Source organism: Nerophis lumbriciformis, linkage group LG30, assembly GCF_033978685.3.
Source record: "Nerophis lumbriciformis linkage group LG30, RoL_Nlum_v2.1, whole genome shotgun sequence".
Taxonomy (NCBI): Eukaryota; Metazoa; Chordata; class Actinopteri; order Syngnathiformes; family Syngnathidae; genus Nerophis; species Nerophis lumbriciformis.
The window spans coordinates 29907621-29931590 of record NC_084577.2 but is presented as its reverse complement, the minus strand read 5'-3'; the positions used below and the strand labels follow the sequence as shown (position 1 = coordinate 29931590).

At 33.9% G+C, this 23970-nt stretch overlaps 2 protein-coding genes across 3 annotated transcripts in view; one reads left to right on the top strand and one right to left on the bottom strand.

The window, feature by feature from the left end:
* The window catches only part of lrrc51 (leucine rich repeat containing 51), a 150375-nt gene that overhangs the window by 88924 nt on the left and 37481 nt on the right, over positions 1-23970 (bottom strand). The window contains exon 5 of one of the 2 annotated variants that reach the window (XM_061925887.2): positions 5345-5391. The exons of the other annotated variant lie outside the window; for it this stretch is intronic. The gene's annotated coding sequence lies outside the window, so the exon portion shown is untranslated. Of the gene's footprint in view, positions 1-5344; positions 5392-23970 lie in introns of those variants that run through there. 2 annotated transcript variants of the gene reach the window in all.
* On the top strand, positions 808-22705 carry lamtor1 (late endosomal/lysosomal adaptor, MAPK and MTOR activator 1). The gene is made up of 5 exons (XM_061925888.2): positions 808-1012; positions 5918-6060; positions 6133-6210; positions 11714-11837; positions 21159-22705. The coding sequence occupies exons 1-5, from the start codon at positions 971-973 to the stop codon at positions 21249-21251; spliced, it is 480 nt and encodes a 159-aa protein (XP_061781872.1). The 5' UTR covers positions 808-970; the 3' UTR covers positions 21252-22705.

The following is a 23970-nucleotide window of genomic DNA, read 5'->3' as shown; positions in this document are numbered from 1 at the left end:
AATTTACCGGTCGATCTACGTTCCCATCCTCACCTATGGTCATGAGCTTTGGGTTATGACCGAAAGGACAAGATCACGGGTACAAGCGGCCGAAATGAGTTTCCTCCGCCGGGTGGCGGGGCTCTCCCTTAGAGATAGGGTGAGAAGCTCTGTCATCCGGGGGGAGCTCAAAGTAAAGCCGCTGCTCCTCCGCATCGAGAGGAGCCATATGAGGTGGTTCGGGCATCTGGTCAGGATGCCACCCGAGCGCCTCCCTAAGGAGGTGTTTAGGGCATGTCCGACCGGTAGGAGGCCACGAGGAAGACCCAGGACACGTTGGGAAGACTATGTCTCCCGGCTGGCCTGGGAACGCCTCGGGATCCCCCGGGAGGAGCTGGACGAAGTGGCTGGGGAGAGGGAAGTCTGGGCTTCCCTGCTTAGGCTGCTGCCCCCGCGACCCGACCTCGGATAAGCGGAAGAAGATGGATGGATGGATGGATATTACTGTTAAGCAAACTATGAATAAAAAAAGATGTGTCCTTTATCATAGCCACACGTGTGACAAAAAAAGCGTGTGAAAATCGGTGGTATTCAGTGAGGTAAGATGAATTAAATGCGCTGACAGTTCATTGCTCCTGCCAAATTAATTGCACCGAGTGGAGCGAATCACCACTCCAAGATGGCGGCCCCGCGTCTCGTCAGCGCCAGTAAGGCAGTAGCGCTCCATGCTGCGTACGAACAAGTCTATGATACTAATAGTATATTTGCGCATGCGTGTTGCAAATTCAGCGCATGCGCAAACGCGTGGGGCCGTGACACCGCTGCGCCTCAAATACCGGAAGTGGCGCCCGTGTTGTTGTCATGTGATATCTGCCGCCGACGGTGGCTACTTTTTGCCCTCAACCAGACAACTTTTATGTTTGTCGGCGCGGAAGAAGACGGCTGCTTTTCCGTGTGAAAAGAGGGACGCCGGAGTGTCGCGGAGGCCGCCATGGGGTGCTGTTACAGCGGCGAGGACGAGGCGGCAGAGCAGGTAGCATAGCCGCTAGCTAGCTAACTAATCAATATCACTCTTTAGTCACGTGTGTACAGTCTTGTATCGACATCAATGACGTCACGACGTAGGCTTTATTCCTCTCGCCTTTGCCGAGTGTCGCCTTTTTTATTCTCTCCGCGCATTTGTTGAAGCTGTCCCTGAGGCCTGGCTAACTGCTACTTCCAAACAAGTTGCTTTCATGCTCATTAACCACAAACGCTTTCTGGAATGACGTCATGCACGCCAAGCGGAGAGGAACTTTGTCCTATTTACAAAGAGTCACAAGATGGCAGGTTCCCCTTTTTTTTTTATTGACGAGTCGCGTGACCTAAGAGTTTTACAACTTTTTAAAGAGACGCCAAGTTGTAACAAGCCAGCTCCAAACATTCAAATGACCCCAAACCTAAGACACACTGTGTCTAACGTTCACAATTCTTATGCAAGACGTGTGTTGTTCTTTTTTTTTTTTTTTTTTTTATGCATTCTAAATCGTAAATAAACACTAGCAAAAGTCAGCCAACAATGAAGCCAAAAGGAGTTGCTCTATTCCGCCTGTAAAGCCTCTATCGTCGTTTTATATACACGCTCTAAGTATATATGTAATGTAGTAACATTCATAGTATGTAATATTTACATATTTTCATCATTATTAGTATTGTATACACACTGTAAGTATATATGTAATGTAACATTCATAATAACATGTAATATTTACATATTTTCATAATTTTAAGTAGTATATACACACTAAGTATATATGTAATGTAGTAACATTCATAATATGTCATTTACATATTTTCATAATTTTAAGTATTGTATACACACTTAAGTATATATGTAATGTTGTAACATTCATAATAACATGTAATATTTACACATTTTCATCATTTTAAGTATTATATACACATTGTAAGTATATATGTAATGTAGTAACATTCATAATAAAATGTCATATTTACATATTTTCATTATTTTAAGTATTATATACACACTGTAAGTATATATGTAATGTAGTAACATTCATAATAACATGTAATATTTACACATTTTCATCATTTTAAGTGTTGTATACACACTAAGTATATATGTAATGTAGTAGCATTCATAATAACATGTCATATTTACATATTTTCATCATTTTAAGTGTTATATACACACTGTAAGTATATATGTAATGTAGTAACATTCATAATAACATGTAATATTTTCATAATTTTAAGTAGTATATACACACTAAGTATATATGTAATGTAGTAACATTCATAATATGTCATATTTACATATTTTCATCATTTTAAGTATTGTATACACACTAAGTATATATGTAATGTAGTAACATTCATAATAACATGTAATATTTACATATTTTCATCATTTTAAGTGTTATATACACACTGTAAGTATATATGTAATGTAGTAGCATTCATAATAACATGTCATATTTACACATTTTCATAATTTTAAGTATCATATACACTAAGTTTATATGTAATGTAGTAACATTCATAATAACATGTCATATTTACATATTTTCATAATTTTAAGTATTGTATACACACTAAGTATATATGTAATGTAGTAGCATTCATAATATGTCATATTTACACATTTTCATAATTTTAAGTATTATATACACACTGTAAGTATATATGTAATGTAGTAACATTCATAATAACATGTCATATTTACATATTTTCATAATTTTAAGTATCATATACACTAAGTTTATATGTAATGTAGTAACATTCATAATAACATGTCATATTTACACATTTTCATAATTTTAAGTATCATATACACTAAGTTTATATGTAATGTAGTAACATTCATAATATGTAATTTACATATTTTCATAATTTTAAGTATTGTATACACACTTAAGTATATATGTAATGTTGTAACATTCATAATATGTCATATTTACATATTTTCATCATTTTAAGTGTTATATACACACTGTAAGTATATATGTAATGTAGTAACATTCATAATAACATGTAATATTTACATATTTTCATCATTTTAAGTGTTGTATACACACTGTAAGTATATATGTAATGTAGTAACATTCATAATAACATGTAATATTTACACATTTTCATCATTTTAAGTGTTATATACACACTAAGTATATATGTAATGTAGTAACATTCATAATATGTAATATTTACATATTTTCATCATTTTAAGTGTTATATACACACTGTAAGTATATATGTAATGTAGTAACATTCATAATAACATGTCATATTTACACATTTTCATAATTTTAAGTATCATATACACTAAGTTTATATGTAATGTAGTAACATTCATAATGTCATTTACATATTTTCATAATTTTAAGTATTGTATACACACTTAAGTATATATGTAATGTAGTAACATTCATAATAATATGTAATATTTACATATTTTCATAATTTTAAGTAGTATATACACACTAAGTATATATGTAATGTAGTAACATTCATAATAACATGTCATATTTTCATAATTTTAAGTAGTATATACACACTAAGTATATATGTAATGTAGTAACATTCATAATATGTCATTTACACATTTTCATCATTTTAAGTATTATATACACATTGTAAGTATATATGTAATGTAGTAACATTCATAATAAAATGTCATATTTACATATTTTCATCATTTTAAGTATCATATACACTAAGTTTATATGTAATGTAACATTCATAATATGTCATTTACATATTTTCATAATTTTAAGTATTGTATACACACTTAAGTATATATGTAATGTTGCAACATTCATAATAACATGTAATATTTACATATTTTCATCATTTTAAGTGTTATATACACACTAAGTATATATGTAATGTAGTAGCATTCATAATAACATGTCATATTTACATACTTTCATCATTTTAAGTAGTATATACACACTGTAAGTATATATGTAATGTAGGAACATTCATAGTAACATTTAATATTTACATATTTTCATCATTTTAAGTATTATATAGACACTGTAAGTATATATGTAATGTTGTAACATTCGTAATAACATGTCATATTTACATATTTTCATCATTTTAAGTATCATATACACTAAGTTTATATGTAATGTTGTAACATTCATAATAACACGTAATGTTTACGTATTTTGGTCATTTTAAGCATATGGCGGCGTATCATTTCACAGATACATTACAAAGTTTGCTTTTCCCTTCAACAACAAGAAGACTACTAATCATGGCAGACTTGATGAGAGACTACAAAGACTACTTTTGGACAAATGATGATCCAGAAACTTCTATTTTAGAGCCTGAAAAAAGGAGGATGATTTATTTTTTTAATTAATTTTTTTTTTCTTGGCAGAGGAAACATTAAATATTATTCTGGCTTCATAAGAGCCATAATATTTTGTTTATTTTGTGTGATTAAATATGTGAACTATTCCGTTTATTTTACTTTATTTAAATGTTTTCAATATTTATTTATTTTTAAATTAATTTACTATTTCCCCCGGCAATTTTTTCCCCAGATTTAACTGTCTTTAAATTAGGGCTTGGCAATGAAATGTTATAAAAAATATCATGAGAAACGCATAATCGATACCAATAAAAAATGTAATAATGGGAGGATATATCTGCATATATATATATTGTGTGTGTATGTATGTATGTATATATATATATATATATATATATATATATATATATATATATATATATATATATATATATCTACATACATACATACATACATACATGTGTATATGTATAGTAGTCGAAGTCTTTTTCAGAAGGACCGTAGTCAGACCAATGTGGTCTGTACATGATGCGAGGCAAAAGCACTAATACCACACCACCTGTCACGTTCAAACACTGAGGACATCTATTAAACAAGACAAAAGGCAAGGAATCAAACGGAGACAGAATTCAATTCGGACTCAATATTGAGGAGAGACATGGCCACTGCACTCTCTGTACAGTCCTGCACCACGCTCTGACGAAGAAGGTTTTCGTCTCCTCTTTTATTCAGATGTTCAATGTTCACGCACCGACACATGTCACAGCAGGAATGGGAAGTATGTAAAACAGTCATTGTTTTCGGTCGCTTTGAAGACCAAGAAGAGGATTTCTCGGGCTTGGGCTCTTCCTGGATCCAGCTGGGGCAGGTGTTGGAGGACAATGGATAACCCCTCCCGTCTCCTGACCACAGTTGCTTCAAAAGGGCAGCGGGTCGTAAATAGCGTTGACTTCAAAGAGAGTTCGTTTAACACTTCAAAAAGAGTTCCTCTGGAAGTTGAGCAGATCCTGCCATCTGTCCGTGTTGAAATCACAGTGGCGTTTCACGAGCATTCTTCCTCTTGTTAGGCCTCGAAAGACAGCATTCATCTTCTTATCAGGAACACAATGCAACACAACGTTTCTTTTGTGATAACTTACAATTATTCCAACACCACCTTAGCTCACCCTTTAGAGCACAGCCGTAACTTCCTGTCATTAAACCTGCGGAAAATAGTTCTTCTCAGGTTTCTATGTTTACATTTTCACACTTTGCACTATTTTCTTACACTTTATGAGGCATTTCTTACACATTCCTTCATTTTAAGTGCTTATTGTTAAGTGTTCAATGTGATTTGACTATTTTGTTGACATTAAGTGTTTTCCACGGACTTGTTTTAGTGTTATTTTAATGCTAGAGAGAAATGGAGTGTGTTCACTTCCTGTTGTAGACACCACCTCCGAGTATAGAAAGATCACTCTGTTCAGCTGTAGGTTCAAAGTACACATTTAAATATCTTATTCACTCCACCAGTAATGTGTTTGTATGAGTTTACACTTAAAGAGAAGACATGACACCTTTTGGTTTGTCGAAGACATATTTTTGCACTTACATGACATGACTTGTTTATCATTGAAGGATCCTGAACGCAAGCCGCTGATCACGCACCCAAACCCGGTCAGCAAACCCCCAAATGGCACGGACTGGATCAGTCCCACCGTGCCCTCGGCCAGGACGGACGAACAGGCCCTGCTCACCTCCATCCTCACCAAGACGGCACAGTAAGATGGCGCTCTGTGCGGCCGGCAGGTGACTGAGCACGCACCTTGCTTCAAATGTGCTTTGTCGCGCAGGAACATCATCGACGTGTCGGCGGCTGACTCAGTCATGATGGAGCAACATGAATACATGGACAAAGCTCGACAATACAGGTGTGTTGACAGGCATCATTTACACAGCTTCTGATAGTAATCACCAACTCTTTTTCTGCATTACGTCCTTTTATAGTCAAGAGACCAAATACATGTTTTCTAGGGGTGTAACGGTACGCAAAAATTTCGGTTCGGTACGTACCTCGGTTTAGAGCAGCGTTTCTCAAAGTGTGGGGCGCGCCCCACTGGTGGGGAATAGAGACATGACAGGTGGGGTGCGAGGAACGGGAGGAAATTTCACTTTACATTTTTTTTTTAATTATTATATTTTTAGATTATTTTTTTTACTATGCTTTCATTTTCTATACACACTGTAAATCACTTTGTGATTCTGTCTGTGAAATCCGCTATATAAATAAATGGAAATTACCGGTACTTATTTTTACTGTAGGCTTTATATTTCTCGGTAGGAGCGAAAGTTTGACAGACATAGCAACAGTAACTAATGGGGGCGGGGCTAAGCGGAACAAACTTTCGCGCGGATGGGTAGCAGGCTAATGTGTGGACCACAATTACACAAATATATACATTTGTGACTCGCACCTCAAATGTCGTCGAACCAGAGCCAGCGCCTGCAGAGAAACAAAAATGTGACGGGCACACACTGTGTCATTCACCGGGAAGCACTCGCGTCAAGGCAGCTCAGCCCCGAACTCAATGAGGTTTTAACAGATGTTGTGAGCGCGGTAAATTTGATGAAAACACGACCACTGAAAGCGCGACTGTTCTCTGCACTGTGTGAGGAAATGGGAGCTGATCATACAGCCGTGCTGTTACACAGTGAAGCAAGGTGGCTCTCCTGGGGGAAAGTGCTGTCACTTGCCCGGTCTTGCCAAATGCATAGCTCCTCCTTTTTTTTTTTTGCAAAGATTGCAAAGTGGCACTTTTATTGTATTTATTATTGAACTTGATGCAAGTTATTTGATTTATTATTGAACTTGATGCAAGTTATAACACTTTTTTTGATTTATTATTGAACTTGATGCAAGTTATAACACTTTTTTTGATTTAGTATTGAACTTGATGCAAGTTATAACCCTTTTTTTGATTTATTATTGAACTTGATGCAAGTTATAACACTTTTTTGATTTATTACTGAACGTGATGCAAGTTATAACACTTTTTTGGATTTATTATTGAACTTGATGCAAGTTATAACAGTTTTTTTAATTTATTATTGAACGTGATGCAAGTTATAACACTTTTTTTGATTTATTATTGAACTTGATGCAAGTTATAACACTTTTGTTTTATTTATTATTGAACTTGATGGAAGTTATTTTATTTATTATTGAACTTGATGCAAGTTATACCACAGCTGCACAGTTATTTTATTTATTATTGAACTTAATGTTATTTTATGTTATTGAGTTCGAATGTATACAACTTGATGTTCAATAAATTTGAAAATGTTAAAGCTTGGCATTAGCGCTCTGTTGGGGCGATGGGGGCAGGTGGGGCTTGAAAACTCCCCCTTGTCCAAAGTGGGGGATGACAAAAAAAGTTTGAGAACCACTGCAGTACAGTAAGAAAACAACAAAATATACATTTTTTGGTTATTTATTTACCAAATTTATAAACAATGACTTTATCCTTTTAACATTGGGAACACTATAATCATTCTGCCCACGTTAATCAACATTAAACTGCCTCAAGTTGTTGCTCAGATGAAATAAAATGACAAAACTTTTCTTCTACATAAAAAAAGTGCAACATTAAACAGTTTCAAGTCAACTCATCATGCTTAATTTATTACAGCATTTGGGAAACCTGTACCGTATTTTCCGCACCATAAGGCGCCCTGGGTTATAAGCCGCGCCTTCAATGAACGGCATATTTCAAAACTTTGTCCACCTATAAGCCGCCCCGTGTTGTAAGCCGCATCTAACTGCGCTAAAGGAATGTCAAAAAAACAGTCAGATAGGTCAGTCAAACTTTAATAATATATTAAAAACCAGCGTGATGTGGGCGCGCATGGAGTCGTATATCAACATGGACGGAGCTGCGTGAAAAAAGCCACCCGGCCTCTTCGCGTAAACTTACCTTAACCACTCGCTCATCTTTTCTTCATCCATCCATCCCTTCGAGTTAGCTTTTATGATGACGCCGGCTGGAAAGGTCTCTTTTGGCAAGGTCTTCCTTTTGAATATCACCATGGGTGGAAGTTTCTGGCCATTAGCATGGCAAGCTAGAACCACAGTGAAGGATGACTTCTCATTCCCTGTGGTGCGAATATTCACCGTACGTGCTCCCGTTGTATCCACAGTGCGGTTCACAGGAATATCAAAAGTCAGTGGAACCTCGTCCATGTTGATAATGTTCTCTGGCCGGATCTTTTTTTCAGCTATCTTGTTTTTACAATATGCACGGAAAGTAGCCAGCTTTTCTTGAAAGTCTTTAGGCAGTTGCTGTGAAATAGTAGTCCGTGTGCGGATGGAGAGATTGCGTCTTTTCATGAACCGGAAACCTGTCGCTTAGTAGGAGCCATTTTGTGGTCTTTACAGATGTAAACACACAAAGGAAATGAAACGTAATATCCGCGCGCTTCTTCTTCTTCTACGCGGGCGGGTGGTTGCTTACAGTAGAAGAAGAAGCGCTTCCTGTTCTATGGGGGCGGGTGCTTACCTTGGCGGTTGCTTGCGTAGAAGAAGAAGCACTTCCTCTTCTACGGGGAAAAAAGATGGCGGCTGTTTACCGTAGTTGCGAGACCGAAACTTTATGAAAATGAATCTTAATATTAATCCATATATAAAGCGCACCGGGTTATAAGCCGCACTGTCAGCTTTTGAGTAAATTTGTGGTTTTTAGGTGCGGCTAATAGTGCGGAAAATACGGTACATGTTTTCTAGGGGTGTAACGGTACACAAAAATTTCGGTTCGGTACGTACCTCGGTTTAGAGGTCACGGTTCGGTTCATTTTCGGTACAGCAAGAAAACAACAAAATATAAATGTTTTGGTTATTTATTTACCAAAGTTATAAACAATGACTTTATCCTTTTAACATTGGGAACACTATAATCATTCTGCCCACGTTAATCAACATTAAACTGCCTCAAGTTGTTGCTCAGATTAAATAAAATGACAAAACTTTTCTTCTACATAAAAAAAGTGCAACATTAAACAGTTTCAAGTCAACTCATCATGCTTAATTTATTACAGCATTTGGGAAGCCTGTAGTTGATTTTTATTATGTAAATGTTATATTTTTATCAACATGTGATGGCAGGGACCCTGCCATTGTTTATTGTTTATTGAATGGATCCCCATTTGCTGACGCCAAGGCGACTGCTAGTCTTCCTGGGGTCCATATAGGAGCATACAAAATTAAAATACAAAGAATACATGCAATAACAGACATTATACAATGGAAAAATACAACATAAGATAAAAAGCTAGTTAAAACCAGTATTAAAAATTCACGTCATGTGGGCAGCTGCAATAGGTGTATCTTCAAAGCTGTCTTGAATGACAATTTACTTTGTGAGAGATTAATGTGAGATGGCAACCCATTCCAGAATGATGTACATCTATACATGACTGTATGTTTGAGGAGATTGGTCCTGGGAGCAGGAAGTGCCAAATAGCCATTGCTGGCATTCCTAGTGTCATGAATATGTGTGTTAGTTGATTTTAAAAACTGTTTGTAAAAGTAATCTGGTGATTGATCTAAAATGATAGTTGTAAAGAACATAAGGAGACTACAATGCATCTTTTGTTCAACAGACAACCAGGACAGGCGTGAATGCATAAATGAAATATTAGTGTGCAAAGAACATTTAAGTAGCAGTCTAGCCGCTCTGTTCTGAACAAGTTGCAGTTTGTTCAGGTCAGACTTGGTCGTAGCGGACCATATTATAGGACAGTAATGAAGATGACAGAAAACCAAGGACTGTATGACTTGAGCCATTGTTGAGGATGTCAAGAAGGTGGAGCACCTCCTGACCATGGCTAAACCTCTTCCCATTTTCATTGAAATACCATTAATATGATCGGACCATGACAGTTGACTGTCTAATAGCACACCAAGCAATTTTGCTTTTTTGACCTGCTCAATACGTATGTCTGACATTAAAATATGAAGCTGTGGGTCATCAACAAGCATATGCCTGGATCCAAAAAGAATGCTTTTTGTTTTGTCAATATTCACAACAAGTTTACTATCATTTACCCAGCGGGACACTCTCTCCAGGTCCTGATTGAAGTTATTTTCTAGGTCATTTAAGGTAGAGGCAGTACTGTATAGAGTTGTGTCATCTGCATACATAACCATATTGGTGTTTGTTGTAACACAGGGAAGATCATTAGTAAAAATAATAAAAAGTAAAGGACCTAAGCAGCTTCCTTGAGGCACGTCGCAGTAATTGTACTTGCGTTCAGATAGGCTACCATTAAAACACACTCTCTGTGTTCTTGCTGATAGATAGCTCAACATCCAAGAAAGTGACATACTATTAAAACCATATTTTCTCAGTTTGGAGATCATTATGTTGTGATCTATGACATCGAATGCCGCACTAAAGTCAATCAGGACAGTACCAACCATCTTCTTGACATCCATTTGTGACAGCCAGTCATCAGTCAGCTGAGCTAGAGCAGTAGATGTTGAGTGACCTTGCCTAGAAGCATGCTGGGAACCCGACATCAGTTTGTTGTAGGTAAAGTAATCTTGAATTTGTTTGAAAACAACTTTTTCCATCAATTTACTAAGAACAGGAAGTATGCTTATTGGTCTACTGTTTTTACCAGTAAAATCTTTATTTTTGTCCTTGGGTAGAGGACAGGACAGACTCCATATCTCTTATCTTGCCATTCAAAACTAGGCTGCTGCATTTCTAATGATTAATGTAACTATAGCTGAAAAAATGGTGCAATAGGAGAGACTATTCATCCCTGAACACCATGGAGTTCATGTAGGCTTAATGATGCACTTACATTATTATATCAACTATCAGAGACAGAAACTCTTCATTTAACATAATGTCCTTTTTTGCTGCTTCAACACAGCTCAATCAACACAGAAAAAGGTCAAGTGAAATAACAGACAGACAGGGCTTTGCTGTCCGTAACACACACACACGCACATACACCGCAAAATGAGCTAACGTTACGCTAAAAGCGAATTAGCCTGCCTTTTATATTTCTAGAAGGTCAACGGGCTCATAGTGATGTTACTAGTAGTTGACTGGGAGGTGTTTATTATCATTTGGGGAGAGTCCGCTGCCTGATGATTACCTGCTAAACGCTAAGCACTGACTACATGCGCTCTGAATACGCACTGCTGATTGGCTGTTACCGCTCTGTGTGTAACCAATCAGATGGTTGTGTGGGTGGGACAATGCTGGGTGCTGTGTAGAGGACTGACAGAAACAGACTACTTCATATGTTCGTGTGGAAACTCGTTCGGTACACCTCCGAACCGAACCGAAACCCCCGTACCGAAACGGTTCAATACAAATACACGTACCGTTACAGCCCTAATGTTTTCTTTCCTTTTCCTTCCAGTACAAAACTTGTTGCATTTAGCAGCAGCAGTCTTCAAAAGAAAGCCCTGGTTCTCCCCTCCTTCACCAGCCAGCCTCACCAAGTGCTGGCCAGTGACCTGGTGCCATACTCGGACGTGCAACAGGTAAGATCACACATCTTACATGTCTTTGTGGTGCAGTTGGCATTGCAGGGACATCCCATATTAGGCCCTTTTTCACCAGAAGTTCAAGAACTTGAAGTTCCAGAAACTAAAGGTTCTTGTAGAAGTGTGTGGTTTTGTATTTCCACCGCATTCCACAGTTCAGGTAGTTGATACAAATGAGGTAGAAGACGTATGAATGAGTGGTTTACTATATTTAATCTACACTGATACCATGTCAATAAACAAGACAACATTAAATAATGTAAATAACAATATATCAATAATACATGTCAGTGTTTATATGTAAATAACAATATATCAATAATAAATGTCAGTGTTTATCTGTAAATAACAATATATCAATAATAAATGTCAGTGTTTATCTGTAAATAACAATATATCATTATTAAATGTCAGTGTTTATCTGTAAATAATATATAAATAATTTTCAGTGTTTCTGTAAATAACAATATCAATAATAAATGTCAGTGTTTATCTGTAAATAATATATAAATAATTTTCAGTGTTTCTGTAAATAACAATATCAATAATAAATGTCAGTGTTTAGCTTTAAATAACAAATAAATAATACATGTCAGTGTTTGTCTGTAAATAACAATATATAATCAATAAATATCAGTGTTTATCTGTAAATAACAATATATCATTATTAAATGTCAGTGTTTATCTGTAAATAATATATAAATAATTTCAGTGTTTCTTTAAATAACAATATATCAATAATAAATGTCAGTGTTTATCTGTAAATAATATATAAATAATTTCAGTGTTTCTGTAAATAACAATATGTCAATAATAGTCAGTGTTTATCTGTAAATAATATATATATATAATACATGTCAGTGTTTATCTGTAAATAATATATCAATAATAAATGTCAGCGTTTATCTATAAATAATAATATATAAAAAATAAGTCTAAGTTTTTCTGTAAATAACAATATCAATAATAAATGTCAGTGTTTATCTTTAAATAACAAATAAATAATAAATGTCAGTGTTTGTCTGTAAATAACAATATTTAATCAATAAATATCAGTGTTTATCTGTAAATAACAATATATCAATAATAAATGTCAGCGTTTATCTGTAAATAATATATAAATAATTTCAGTGTTTCTTTAAATAATATATAAATAATTTCAGTGTTTCTTTAAATAACAATATATCAATATTAAATGTCAGTGTTTATCTGTAAATAATATATAAATAATTTTCAGTGTTTCTGTAAATAACAATATCAATAATAAATGTCAGTGTTTATCTATAAATAATAAATGTCAGTGTTTGTCTGTAAATAACAATATTTAATCAATAAATATCAGTGTTTATCTGTAAATAACAATATATCAATAATAAATGTCAGCGTTTATCTATAAATAATAATATATAAAAAATAAGTCTAAGTTTTTCTGTAAATAACAATATCAATAATAAATGTCAGTGTTTATCTTTAAATAACAAATAAATAATAAATGTCAGTGTTTGTCTGTAAATAACAATATTTAATCAATAAATATCAGTGTTTATCTGTAAATAACAATATATCAATAATAAATGTCAGTGTTTATCTGTAAAAAATATATACATAATTTCAGTGTTTCTTTAAATAACAATATATCAATATTAAATGTCAGTGTTTATCTGTAAATAATATATAAATAATTTTCAGTGTTTCTGTAAATAACAATATCAATAATAAATGTCAGTGTTTATCTTTAAATAACAAATAAATAATACATGTCAGTGTTTGTCTGTAAATAACAATATATAATCAATAAATATCAGTGTTTATCTGTAGATAACAATATATAAATAATAAATGTCAGTGTTTATTTGTAAATAATATATAAATAATTTCAGTGTTTCTGTAAATAACAATATATCAATAATAAATGTCAGTGTTTATCTGTAAATAATATATAAATAATTTTCAGTGTTTCTGTAAATAACAATATCAATAATAAATGTCAGTGTTTAGCTTTAAATAACAAATAAATAATACATGTCAGTGTTTGTCTGTAAATAACAATATATAATCAATAAATATCAGTGTTTATCTGTAGATAACAATATATCAATAATAAATGTCAGTGTTTATCTGTAAATAATATATAAATAATTTCAGTGTTTCTTTAAATAACAATACATCAATAATAAATGTCAGTGTTTATCTGTAAATAATATATAAATAATTTCAGTGTTTCTGTAAATAACAATATGTCAATAATAGTCAGTGTTTATCTGTAAATAATATATATATATATAATACATGTCAGTGTTTATCTGTAAATAATATATCAATAATAAATGTCAGCGTTTATCTATAAATAATAATATATAAAAAATAAGTCTAAGTTTTTCTGTAAATAACAATATCAATAATAAATGTCAGTGTTTATCTTTAAATAACAAATAAATAATAAATGTCAGTGTTTGTCTGTAAATAACAATATTTAATCAATAAATATCAGTGTTTATCTGTAAATAACAATATATCAATAATAAATGTCAGCGTTTATCCGTAAATAATATATAAATAATTTCGGTGTTTCTTTAAATAATATATAAATAATTTCAGTGTTTCTTTAAATAACGATATATCAATATTAAATGTCAGTGTTTATCTGTAAATAATATATAAATAATTTTCAGTGTTTCTGTAAATAACAATATCAATAATAAATGTCAGTGTTTATCTTTAAATAACAAATAAATAATACATGTCAGTGTTTGTCTGTAAATAACAATATTTAATCAATAAATATCAGTGTTTATCTGTAAATAACAATATATCAATAATAAATGTCAGTGTTTATCTGTAAAAAATATATACATAATTTCAGTGTTTCTTTAAATAACAATATATCAATATTAAATGTCAGTGTTTATCTGTAAATAATATATAAATAATTTTCAGTGTTTCTGTAAATAACAATATCAATAATAAATGTCAGTGTTTATCTTTAAATAACAAATAAATAATACATGTCAGTGTTTGTCTGTAAATAACAATATATAATCAATAAATATCAGTGTTTATCTGTAGATAACAATATATAAATAATAAATGTCAGTGTTTATTTGTAAATAATATATAAATAATTTCAGTGTTTCTGTAAATAACAATATATCAATAATACATGTCAGTGTTTATCTGTAAATAATATATAAATAATTTTCAGTGTTTCTGTAAATAACAATATCAATAATAAATGTCAGTGTTTATCTGTAAATAACAAATAAATAATACATGTCAGTGTTTGTCTGTAAATAACAATATATAATCAATAAATATCAGTGTTTATCTGTAGATAACAATATATCAATAATAAATGTCAATAATAAATGTCAGTGTTTATCTGTAAATAATATATAAATAATTTCAGTGTTTCTTTAAATAACAATATATCAATAATAAATGTCAGTGTTTATCTGTAAATAAGAATATATCAATAATACATGTCAGTGTTTATCTGTAAATAATATATAAATAATTTCAGTGTTTCTGTAAATAACAATATGTCAATAATAGTCTGTGTTTATCTGTAAATAATATATATATAATACATGTCAGTGTTTATCTGTAAATAACAATATATCAATAATAAATGTCAGTGTTTATCTGTAAATAATATATAAATAATTTTCAGTGTTTCTGTAAATAACAATATCAATAATAAATGTCAGTGTTTATCTTTAAATAACAAATAAATACATGTCAGTGTTTGTCTGTACATAACAATATATAATCAATAAATATCAGTGTTTATCTGTAAATAACAATATATCAATAATAAATGTCAGTGTTTATCTGTAAATAATATATAAATAATTTCAGTGTTTCTGTAAATAACAATATGTCAATAATAGTCTGTGTTTATCTGTAAATAATATATAAATAATTTCAGTGTTTCTTTAAATAACAATATATCAATAATAAATGTCAGTGTTTCTGTAAATAACAATATGTCAATAATAGTCAGTTTATCTGTAAATAATATGTATATATATATAATACATGTCAGTGTTTATATGTAAATAACAATATATCAATAATAAATGTCAGTGTTTATCTGTAAATAACAATATATAATCAATAAATATCAGTGTTTATCTGTAAATAACAATATATCAATAATAAATGTCAGTGTTTATCTGTAAATAATATATAAATAATTTCAGTGTTTCTTTAAATAACAATATATCAATAATAAATGTCAGTGTTTATCTGTAAATAACAATATATCAATAATAAATGTCAGTGTTTATCTGTAAATAATATATAAATAATTTCAGTGTTTCTGTAAATAACAATATGTCAATAATAGTCAGTGTTTATCTGTAAATAATATATATATATATATATAATACATGTCAGTGTTTATCTGTAAATAACAATATATCAATAATAAATGTCAGTGTTTATCTGTAAATAATATATAAATAATTTCAGTGTTTCTGTAAATAACAATATATAATCAATAAATATCAGTGTTTATCTGTAAATAACAATATATCAATAATAAATGTCAGTGTTTATCTGTAAATAATATATAAATAATTTCAGTGTTTCTGTAAATAACAATATATCAATAATAAATGTCAGTGTTTATCTGTAAATAACAATATATCAATAATAAATGTCAGTGTTTATCTGTAAATAATATATAAATAATTTCAGTGTTTCTTTAACAATATATCAATAATAAATGTCAGTGTTTATCTGTAAATAATATATAAATAATTTCAGTGTTTCTTTAACAATATATAAATAATAAATGTCAGTGTTTATCTGTAAAATATAAATAATTTTCAGTGTTTCTGTAAATAACAATATGTCAATAATAATGTCAGTGTTTATCTTTAAATAACAAATAAATAATACATGTCAGTGTTTGTCTGTAAATAACAATATATAATCAATAAATATCAGTGTTTATCTGTAAATAACAATATATCTATAATAAATGTCAGTGTTTATCTGTAAAAAATATATTAATAATTTCAGTGTTTCTTTAAATAACAATATATCAATAATAAATGTCAGTGTTTATCTGTAAATAACAATATATCAATAATAAATGTCAGTGTTTATCTGTAAATAATATATAAATAATTTCAGTGTTTCTGTAAATAACAATATGTCAATAATAGTCAGTGTTTATCTGTAAATAACAAATAAATAATACATGTCAGTGTTTGTCTGTAAATAACAATATATAATCAATAAATATCAGTGTTTATCTGTAAATAACAATATATCTATAATAAATGTCAGTGTTATCTGTAAAAAATATATTAATAATTTCAGTGTTTCTTTAAATAACAATATATCAATAATAAATGTCAGTGTTTATCTGTAAATAACAATATATCAATAATAAATGTCAGTGTTTATCTGTAAATAATATATAAATTTCAGTGTTTCTGTAAATAACAATATGTCAATAATAGTCAGTGTTTATCTGTAAATAATATATATATATATATATATATAATACATGTCAGTGTTTATCTGTAAATAATATATCAATAATAAATGTCAGTGTTTATCTATAAATAATAATATATCAAAAATAAGTCTAAGTTTTTTTCTCAACAAGATTCAGCGTTGGCCTGTTAGCATTGTGTTCACTCGGGACGAATAACTACAACAATGGCGTGTCACTGACTACTTTTACAGCATCTAACCAAGTAAATATTGAATATTTGATGTGCTTTAACTTCCTTCCACTTGTCCTTCATTTCACATTTCTCTTCAAACTACGAGCTCGGAGACCCAGCTAGTTTCAGCTCGCCTTGTGCGTCAAAGTCCTGCTGAGTACTTTATAAACCTCCGCTAATATTGTGTTTTATGGACTATAGAGCGCTCCGGCATATAAGCTGCAACAACTACATTTTAGGAGGAACATTTATTTTCCATATATTCGCCACACCGCAGATATATACGTTGTGAAATGAGTTATTTACACAGAAATATTCTGTAAATGTTTATTTACATACCTTAATTGTTTCCAAACGGTGTCTGTAACACGGCAGTAAAACGGCTGATCAAACAAAACAGAAGTCATGGTCATGGACCCGCTAGCTGCGCAAGCTAGCTCTCCAATCAGCTAAACAGACTCAATAACTCCACGGTGACGTTTTGGTGAATTTACTGAGGAATTTGTGAAACTGAAACAATACAAAAATAATGTCATTGTAAATTAATAATACTAACACAGACGCTCGTAAACGTGTTAGCATATTAGCTAATGCTAACGACGCTAGCTTAATTGCATTACGATAACAAGTACAAATATGCATGAAAACACTCCTACAGACATCACACATGGAACGTTTTAGTAAGTGAAAATTGTTGTAGTTATATTGTAAAACTTGCAAACGTTACTTGGAGGAATGAATGAAGAATCTATAATGGTAGAAACGCTCTTGACGACTAGAAGACAGAACGGCACTTCTACTTCCGGTTTAAAGCTCAGTCTAATGTCAGGTTCAAACACTGATGACATTTATCAAACAGACAAGAAGCAAGGAATCAGGCAGAGACAGAGTTACATTTTACTCATAAAGAGAGACGTATTGGGCTGTACACTCAGTTACAGTTCCAACCCACGCTCTAAGGCACAGCCCGCGTGCTCCTCTATTTATTCGGGAGGTCCCTGGTTACATCACTGAGGCTGCTTCTGAAGGAAGGGGGGGGGGTAATTTCAGCAGCCCCAGTTAGACACAATATATGATTATTCAGAAATGGAAATGTGCTGACACTCGTGATATCGCCCTGTCTCTGCTTTGTCTGCGTCAAGGTACTCGATGTTTGCCCTTGGATAGAAAAGTACAACTTCAGCACAATTGATAATAACTATAGCAACGGCCTTCAAGCATAAGAGTTGTGATAATTTATACATCATTATTGTAACATCTAAACAGAAGGGCCATGCAGCACCTTCAGTGGGCGAACTCGTCCAAAAGAGGGCGTCATAGCGCAAACAATAACATAGTTTCTGTGTATTTGCTTGTTTTTTTGCATTAGCAAAGAAAAATCCCTATGTTAGCCGCACCGTTTTATAAGCTAAACGTGGGGGAGGGGGGGGGGGGGGGGGGTAGCGCTTTGTAGTCTGGAATTTACGGTAGTTTTGAAAGTCCGTCCTCTTCCCGTAGCTTCGTGTATTGAAATGAAGTTTGTAAAGAATAATAAACATTAAACTGCATATAGTTGAAATAAACAAGTTGTACTGTAATGGCGGCTGAAACTTAGGAACGCCCCCCAACTGTGTTCAACCAATCAGCAGTCGACAGCACAGCCCCGCCCCCTTGAAGGTTCCTGGAACCTTCCAAAAGTCCCACCTCGCTACCTAAAAGGGAACTAAAAATACAGGTAAAAGCCAGTAAATTAGAATATTTTGAAAAACTTGATTTATTTCAGTAATTGCATTCAAAAGGTGTAACTTGTACATTATATTTATTCATTGCACACAGACTGATGCGTTCAAATGTTTATTTCATTTAATTTTGATGATTTGAAGTGGCAACAAATGAAAATCCAAAATTCCGTGTGTCACAAAATTAGAATATTGTGTAAGGGTTCAATTTTGAAGACACCTGGTGCCACAAACTAGTCAGCTGATTAACTCAAAACACCTGCAAAGGGCTTTAAATGGTCTCTCAGTCCAGTTCTGAAGCCTACACAAACATGGGGAAGACTTCAGATTTGACAGCTGTCCAAAAGGCAACCATCGACACATTGCACAAGGAGGGAAAGACACAAAAGGTTATTGCTGAAGAGGCTGGCTGTTCTCAGAGCTCTGTGTCCAAACACATTAATGGAGAGGCAAAGGGAAGGAAAAACTGTGGTCAGAAAAAGTGTACAAGCGATAGGGATCACCGCGCCCTGGTCAAGATTGTGAAAAAAAACCCATTCAAAAATGTGGGGGAGATTCAGAAGGAGTGGACAGCTGCTGGAGTCAGTGCTTCAAGATCCACCACCAAGAGACGCTTGAAAGACATGGGTTTCAACTGCCGCATACCTCGTGTCAAGCCACTGTTGACCAAGAAACAGCGCGAAAAGCGTCTCACCTGGGCTAAGGAAAAAAAGAGCTGGACTGCTGCTGAGTGGTCCAAAGTCATGTTTTCTGACGAAAGCAAATTTTGCATTTCCTTTGGAAATCGAGGTCCCAGAGTCTGGAGGAAGACAGGAGAGGCACAGGATCCACGTTGCCTGAAGTCTAGTGTAAAGTTTCCACCATCAGTGATGGTTTGGGGTGCCATGTCATCTGCTGGTGTCGGTCCACTCTGTTTCCTGAGATCCAGGGTCAACGCAGCCGTCTACCAGCAAGTTTTAGAGCACTTCATGCTTCCTGCTGCTGACCTGCTCTATGGAGATGGAGATTTCAAGTTCCAACAGGACTTGGCGCCTGCACACAGCGCAAAATCTACCCGTGCCTGGTTTACGGACCATGGTATTTCTGTTCTAAATTGGCCCGCCAACTCCCCTGACCTTAGCCCCATAGAAAATCTGTGGGGTATTGTGAAAAGGAAGATGCAGAATGCCAGACCCAAAAACGCAGAAGAGTTGAAGGCCACTATCAGAGCAACCTGGGCTCTCATAACACCTGAGCAGTGCCAGAAACTCATCGACTCCATGCCACGCCGCATTAACGCAGTAATTGAGGCAAAAGGAGCTCCAACCAAGTATTGAGTATTGTACATGCTCATATTTTTCATTTTCATACTTTTCAGTTGGCCAACATTTCTAAAAATCCCCTTTTTGTATTAGCCTTAAGTAATATTCTAATTTTGTGACACACGGAATTTTGGATTTTCATTTGTTGCCACTTCAAATCATCAAAATTAAATGAAATAAACATTTGAATGCATCAGTCTGTGTGCAATGAATAAATATAATGTACAAGTTACACCTTTTGAATGCAATTACTGAAATAAATCAAGTTTTTCAAAATATTCTAATTTACTGGCTTTTACCTGTAGTTGAAATAAACAAGTTGTACTGTAATGGCGGCTGAAACTTAGGAACGCCCCCCCAACTGTGTTCAACCAATCAGCGGTCGACAACACAGCCCCGCCCCCTTGAAGGTTCCTGGAACCTTCCAAAAGTCCCACCTCGCTACCTAAAAGGGAACTAAAAATAGTTCCTGAACGGATCAATATCTGTATCAGCCAGTACTCCATGCTCTAATGTTGATATCCTATTGAAAGTCAATAGTTGTATCAGCACAGACTTATATTTGTTCTAGAAATATTAGGCAGGATGAAATCTAAAGAGACTTTTTCTTTGCAGGTGTCCAAGATAGCAGCGTACGCTTACAGTGCAATCTCTCAAATCAAAGTGGACGCTAAAGAAGAACTGGTGGTCCAGTTTGCTATTCCTTGATTGTTCTTCTTCCTCCTCTGGTGTGTCTTTCTTTGTCTTCTTGTGCTTGGAAGGCCACAATCATTCAGGTTCTTCTTCCATATGTAACACCCAACCATCCATTACCACACCCGCTTCTCCATCCCATTGCTTCTCCATTCGACGCGATTCCCACAATGTAGGAGTGTGACTCTTTGGGCACCTAATGATTTAATTCCGATTCCTGGAGTTACGATTCGATTCAGGATCGGTTCTTGATTCAACATAATTCTCGATTCAAACCATTCTGGCAATATAGGTTGTGAATTTTTGGCCATCTTATGATTCGATCAGATTCCTGAAATGACAATTCCATTCAAAAAAAGTCTCGATTCAAACCGATTCTTGCAATGTAGGCGTGTGAATCTTTAAGCATCTAACGATTTAATCCCGATTCCTGGGGTGACAATTAGATTCAGGATCGATTCTTGAATCAAACCAATTCCCACACTGTAGGGGTTTGACTCTTTGAGCACCGAACGATTCAAAATCGATTCTCGATTCAAAATAAGTCTCAATTCAAACAGATTCTTGCAATGTAGGGGTGTGAATCTTTAAGCACCTAACGATTTAATCCCGATTCCTGGGGTGACGATTCCATTCAAGATCGATTCTTGCAATGCTAGGTTGTGAATCTTTGAGCACCTAATGATTCGATAAAATTCCAGGAATGACAATTCGATTCAAAACAAGTCTCGATTCAAAACTATTTTTGGGGTGTGCATCTTTGGGCACCTAACAATTTAATTCTGATTCCTGGGGTGACGATTCGATTCAACATCGATTCTCCAGTCAAACCGATTCTTGCAATGTAGGTTGTGAATCTTTGAGCACCTAATGATCCGATCGGATTCCTGGAGTGACAATTCAATTCAAAACAAGTCTCGATTCAAACCAATTCCCACAATGTAGGGGTGTGAATCTTTGAGCATCTAACAATTTAATTCCGATTCCTGGGGTGACGATTCGATTCAAGACCGATTCTTGCAATGTAGGTTGTGAATCTTTGAGCACCTAATGATCCGATCGTATTCCTGGAGTGACAATTCAATTCAAAACAAGTCTCGATTCAAACAGATTCTTGCAATGTAGGAGTGTGAATCTTAGGGCACCTAACGATTTAATCCTGATTCCTGGGGTGACAATTCGATTCAGGATCGATTCTTGAATCAAACCAATTCCCACACTGTAGGGGTGTGAATCTTTGAGCACCTAACGATTTAATTCCGATTCCCAGAGTGACGATTTGATTCAGGATCGATTCTCCAATCAAACAGACTCTTGCAATGTAAGGTTGTGAATCTTTGAGCACCTAATGATTCGATCGAATTCCTGGGATGACAATTCTGTTCAAAATCGATTATCGATTCAAAACAAGTCTCGATTCAAACCGATTCTTGGGGTGTGAATCTTTGGGCACTTAACGATTTAATTCAGGATCGATTCTCCAGTCAAACCGATACTTGCAATGCTAGGTTGTGAATCTTTGAGCACCTAACGATTCGATATAATTCCTGGAATGACAATTCGATTCAAAACATGTCTCGATTCAAAACTATTCTTGGGGTGTGAATCTTTGAGCACCTAACGATTTAATTCCGATTCCCGGAGTGACGATTTGATTCAGGATCGATTCTCCAATCAAACAGATTCTTGCAATGTAAGGTTGTGAATCTTTGAGCACCTAATGATTCGATCGAATTCCTGGGATGACAATTCTGTTCAAAATCGATTATCGATTCAAAACAAGTCTCGATTCAAACCGATTCTTGGGGTGTGAATCTTTGGGCACTTAACGATTTAATTCAGGATCGATTCTCCAGTCAAACCGATACTTGCAATGCTAGGTTGTGAATCTTTGAGCACCTAACGATTCGATATAATTCCTGGAATGACAATTCGATTCAAAACATGTCTCGATTCAAAACTATTCTTGGGGTGTGAATCTTTGAGCACCTAACGATTTAATTCCGATTCCCGGAGTGACGATTTGATTCAGGATCGATTCTCCAATCAAACAGATTCTTGCAATGTAAGGTTGTGAATCTTTGAGCACCTAATGATTCGATCGAATTCCTGGGATGGCAATTCTGTTCAAAATCGATTATCGATTCAAAACAAGTCTCGATTCAAACCGATTCTTGGGGTGTGAATCTTTGGGCACTTAACGATTTAATTCCGATTCCCGGAGAGACAATTTGATTCAGGATCGATTTTCCAGTCAAACCGATTCTTGCAATGCTAGGTTGTGAATCTTTGAGCACCTAATGATTCGATATAATTCCTGGAATGACAATTCCATTCAAAACAAGTCTCGATTCAAAACTATTCTTGGGGTGTGAATCTTTGGGCACCTAACGATTTAATTCTGATTCCTTAGGTTACGATTCGATTTCGAATCTATTCTCGAATCAAACCAATTCCCACAATGTAGGAGTGTGAATCTTTGAGCACCTAACGATTTAATTCCGATTCCCGGAGTGACGATTTGATTCAGGATCGATTCTCCAATCAAACAGATTCTTGCAATGTAAGGTTGTGAATCTTTGAGCACCTAACGATTTAATTCCGATTCCCGGAGTGACGATTTGATTCAGGATCGATTCTCCAGTCAAACCGATTCTTGCAATGCTAGGTTGTGAATCTTTGAGCACCTAATGATTCGATAGAATTCCTGGAATGACAATTCGATTCAAAACTA

Coding starts and splice junctions, on each gene's coding strand:
- lamtor1 (XM_061925888.2), top strand. CDS start 971: ATGGGGTGCTGTTACAGCGGCGAGGACGAGGCGGCAGAGCAG. Junction 6,211..11,713: donor GACAAAGCTCGACAATACAG/GTGTGTTGACAG, acceptor TTTTCCTTCCAG/TACAAAACTTGTTGCATTTA. Junction 11,838..21,158: donor CATACTCGGACGTGCAACAG/GTAAGATCACAC, acceptor TTTTCTTTGCAG/GTGTCCAAGATAGCAGCGTA.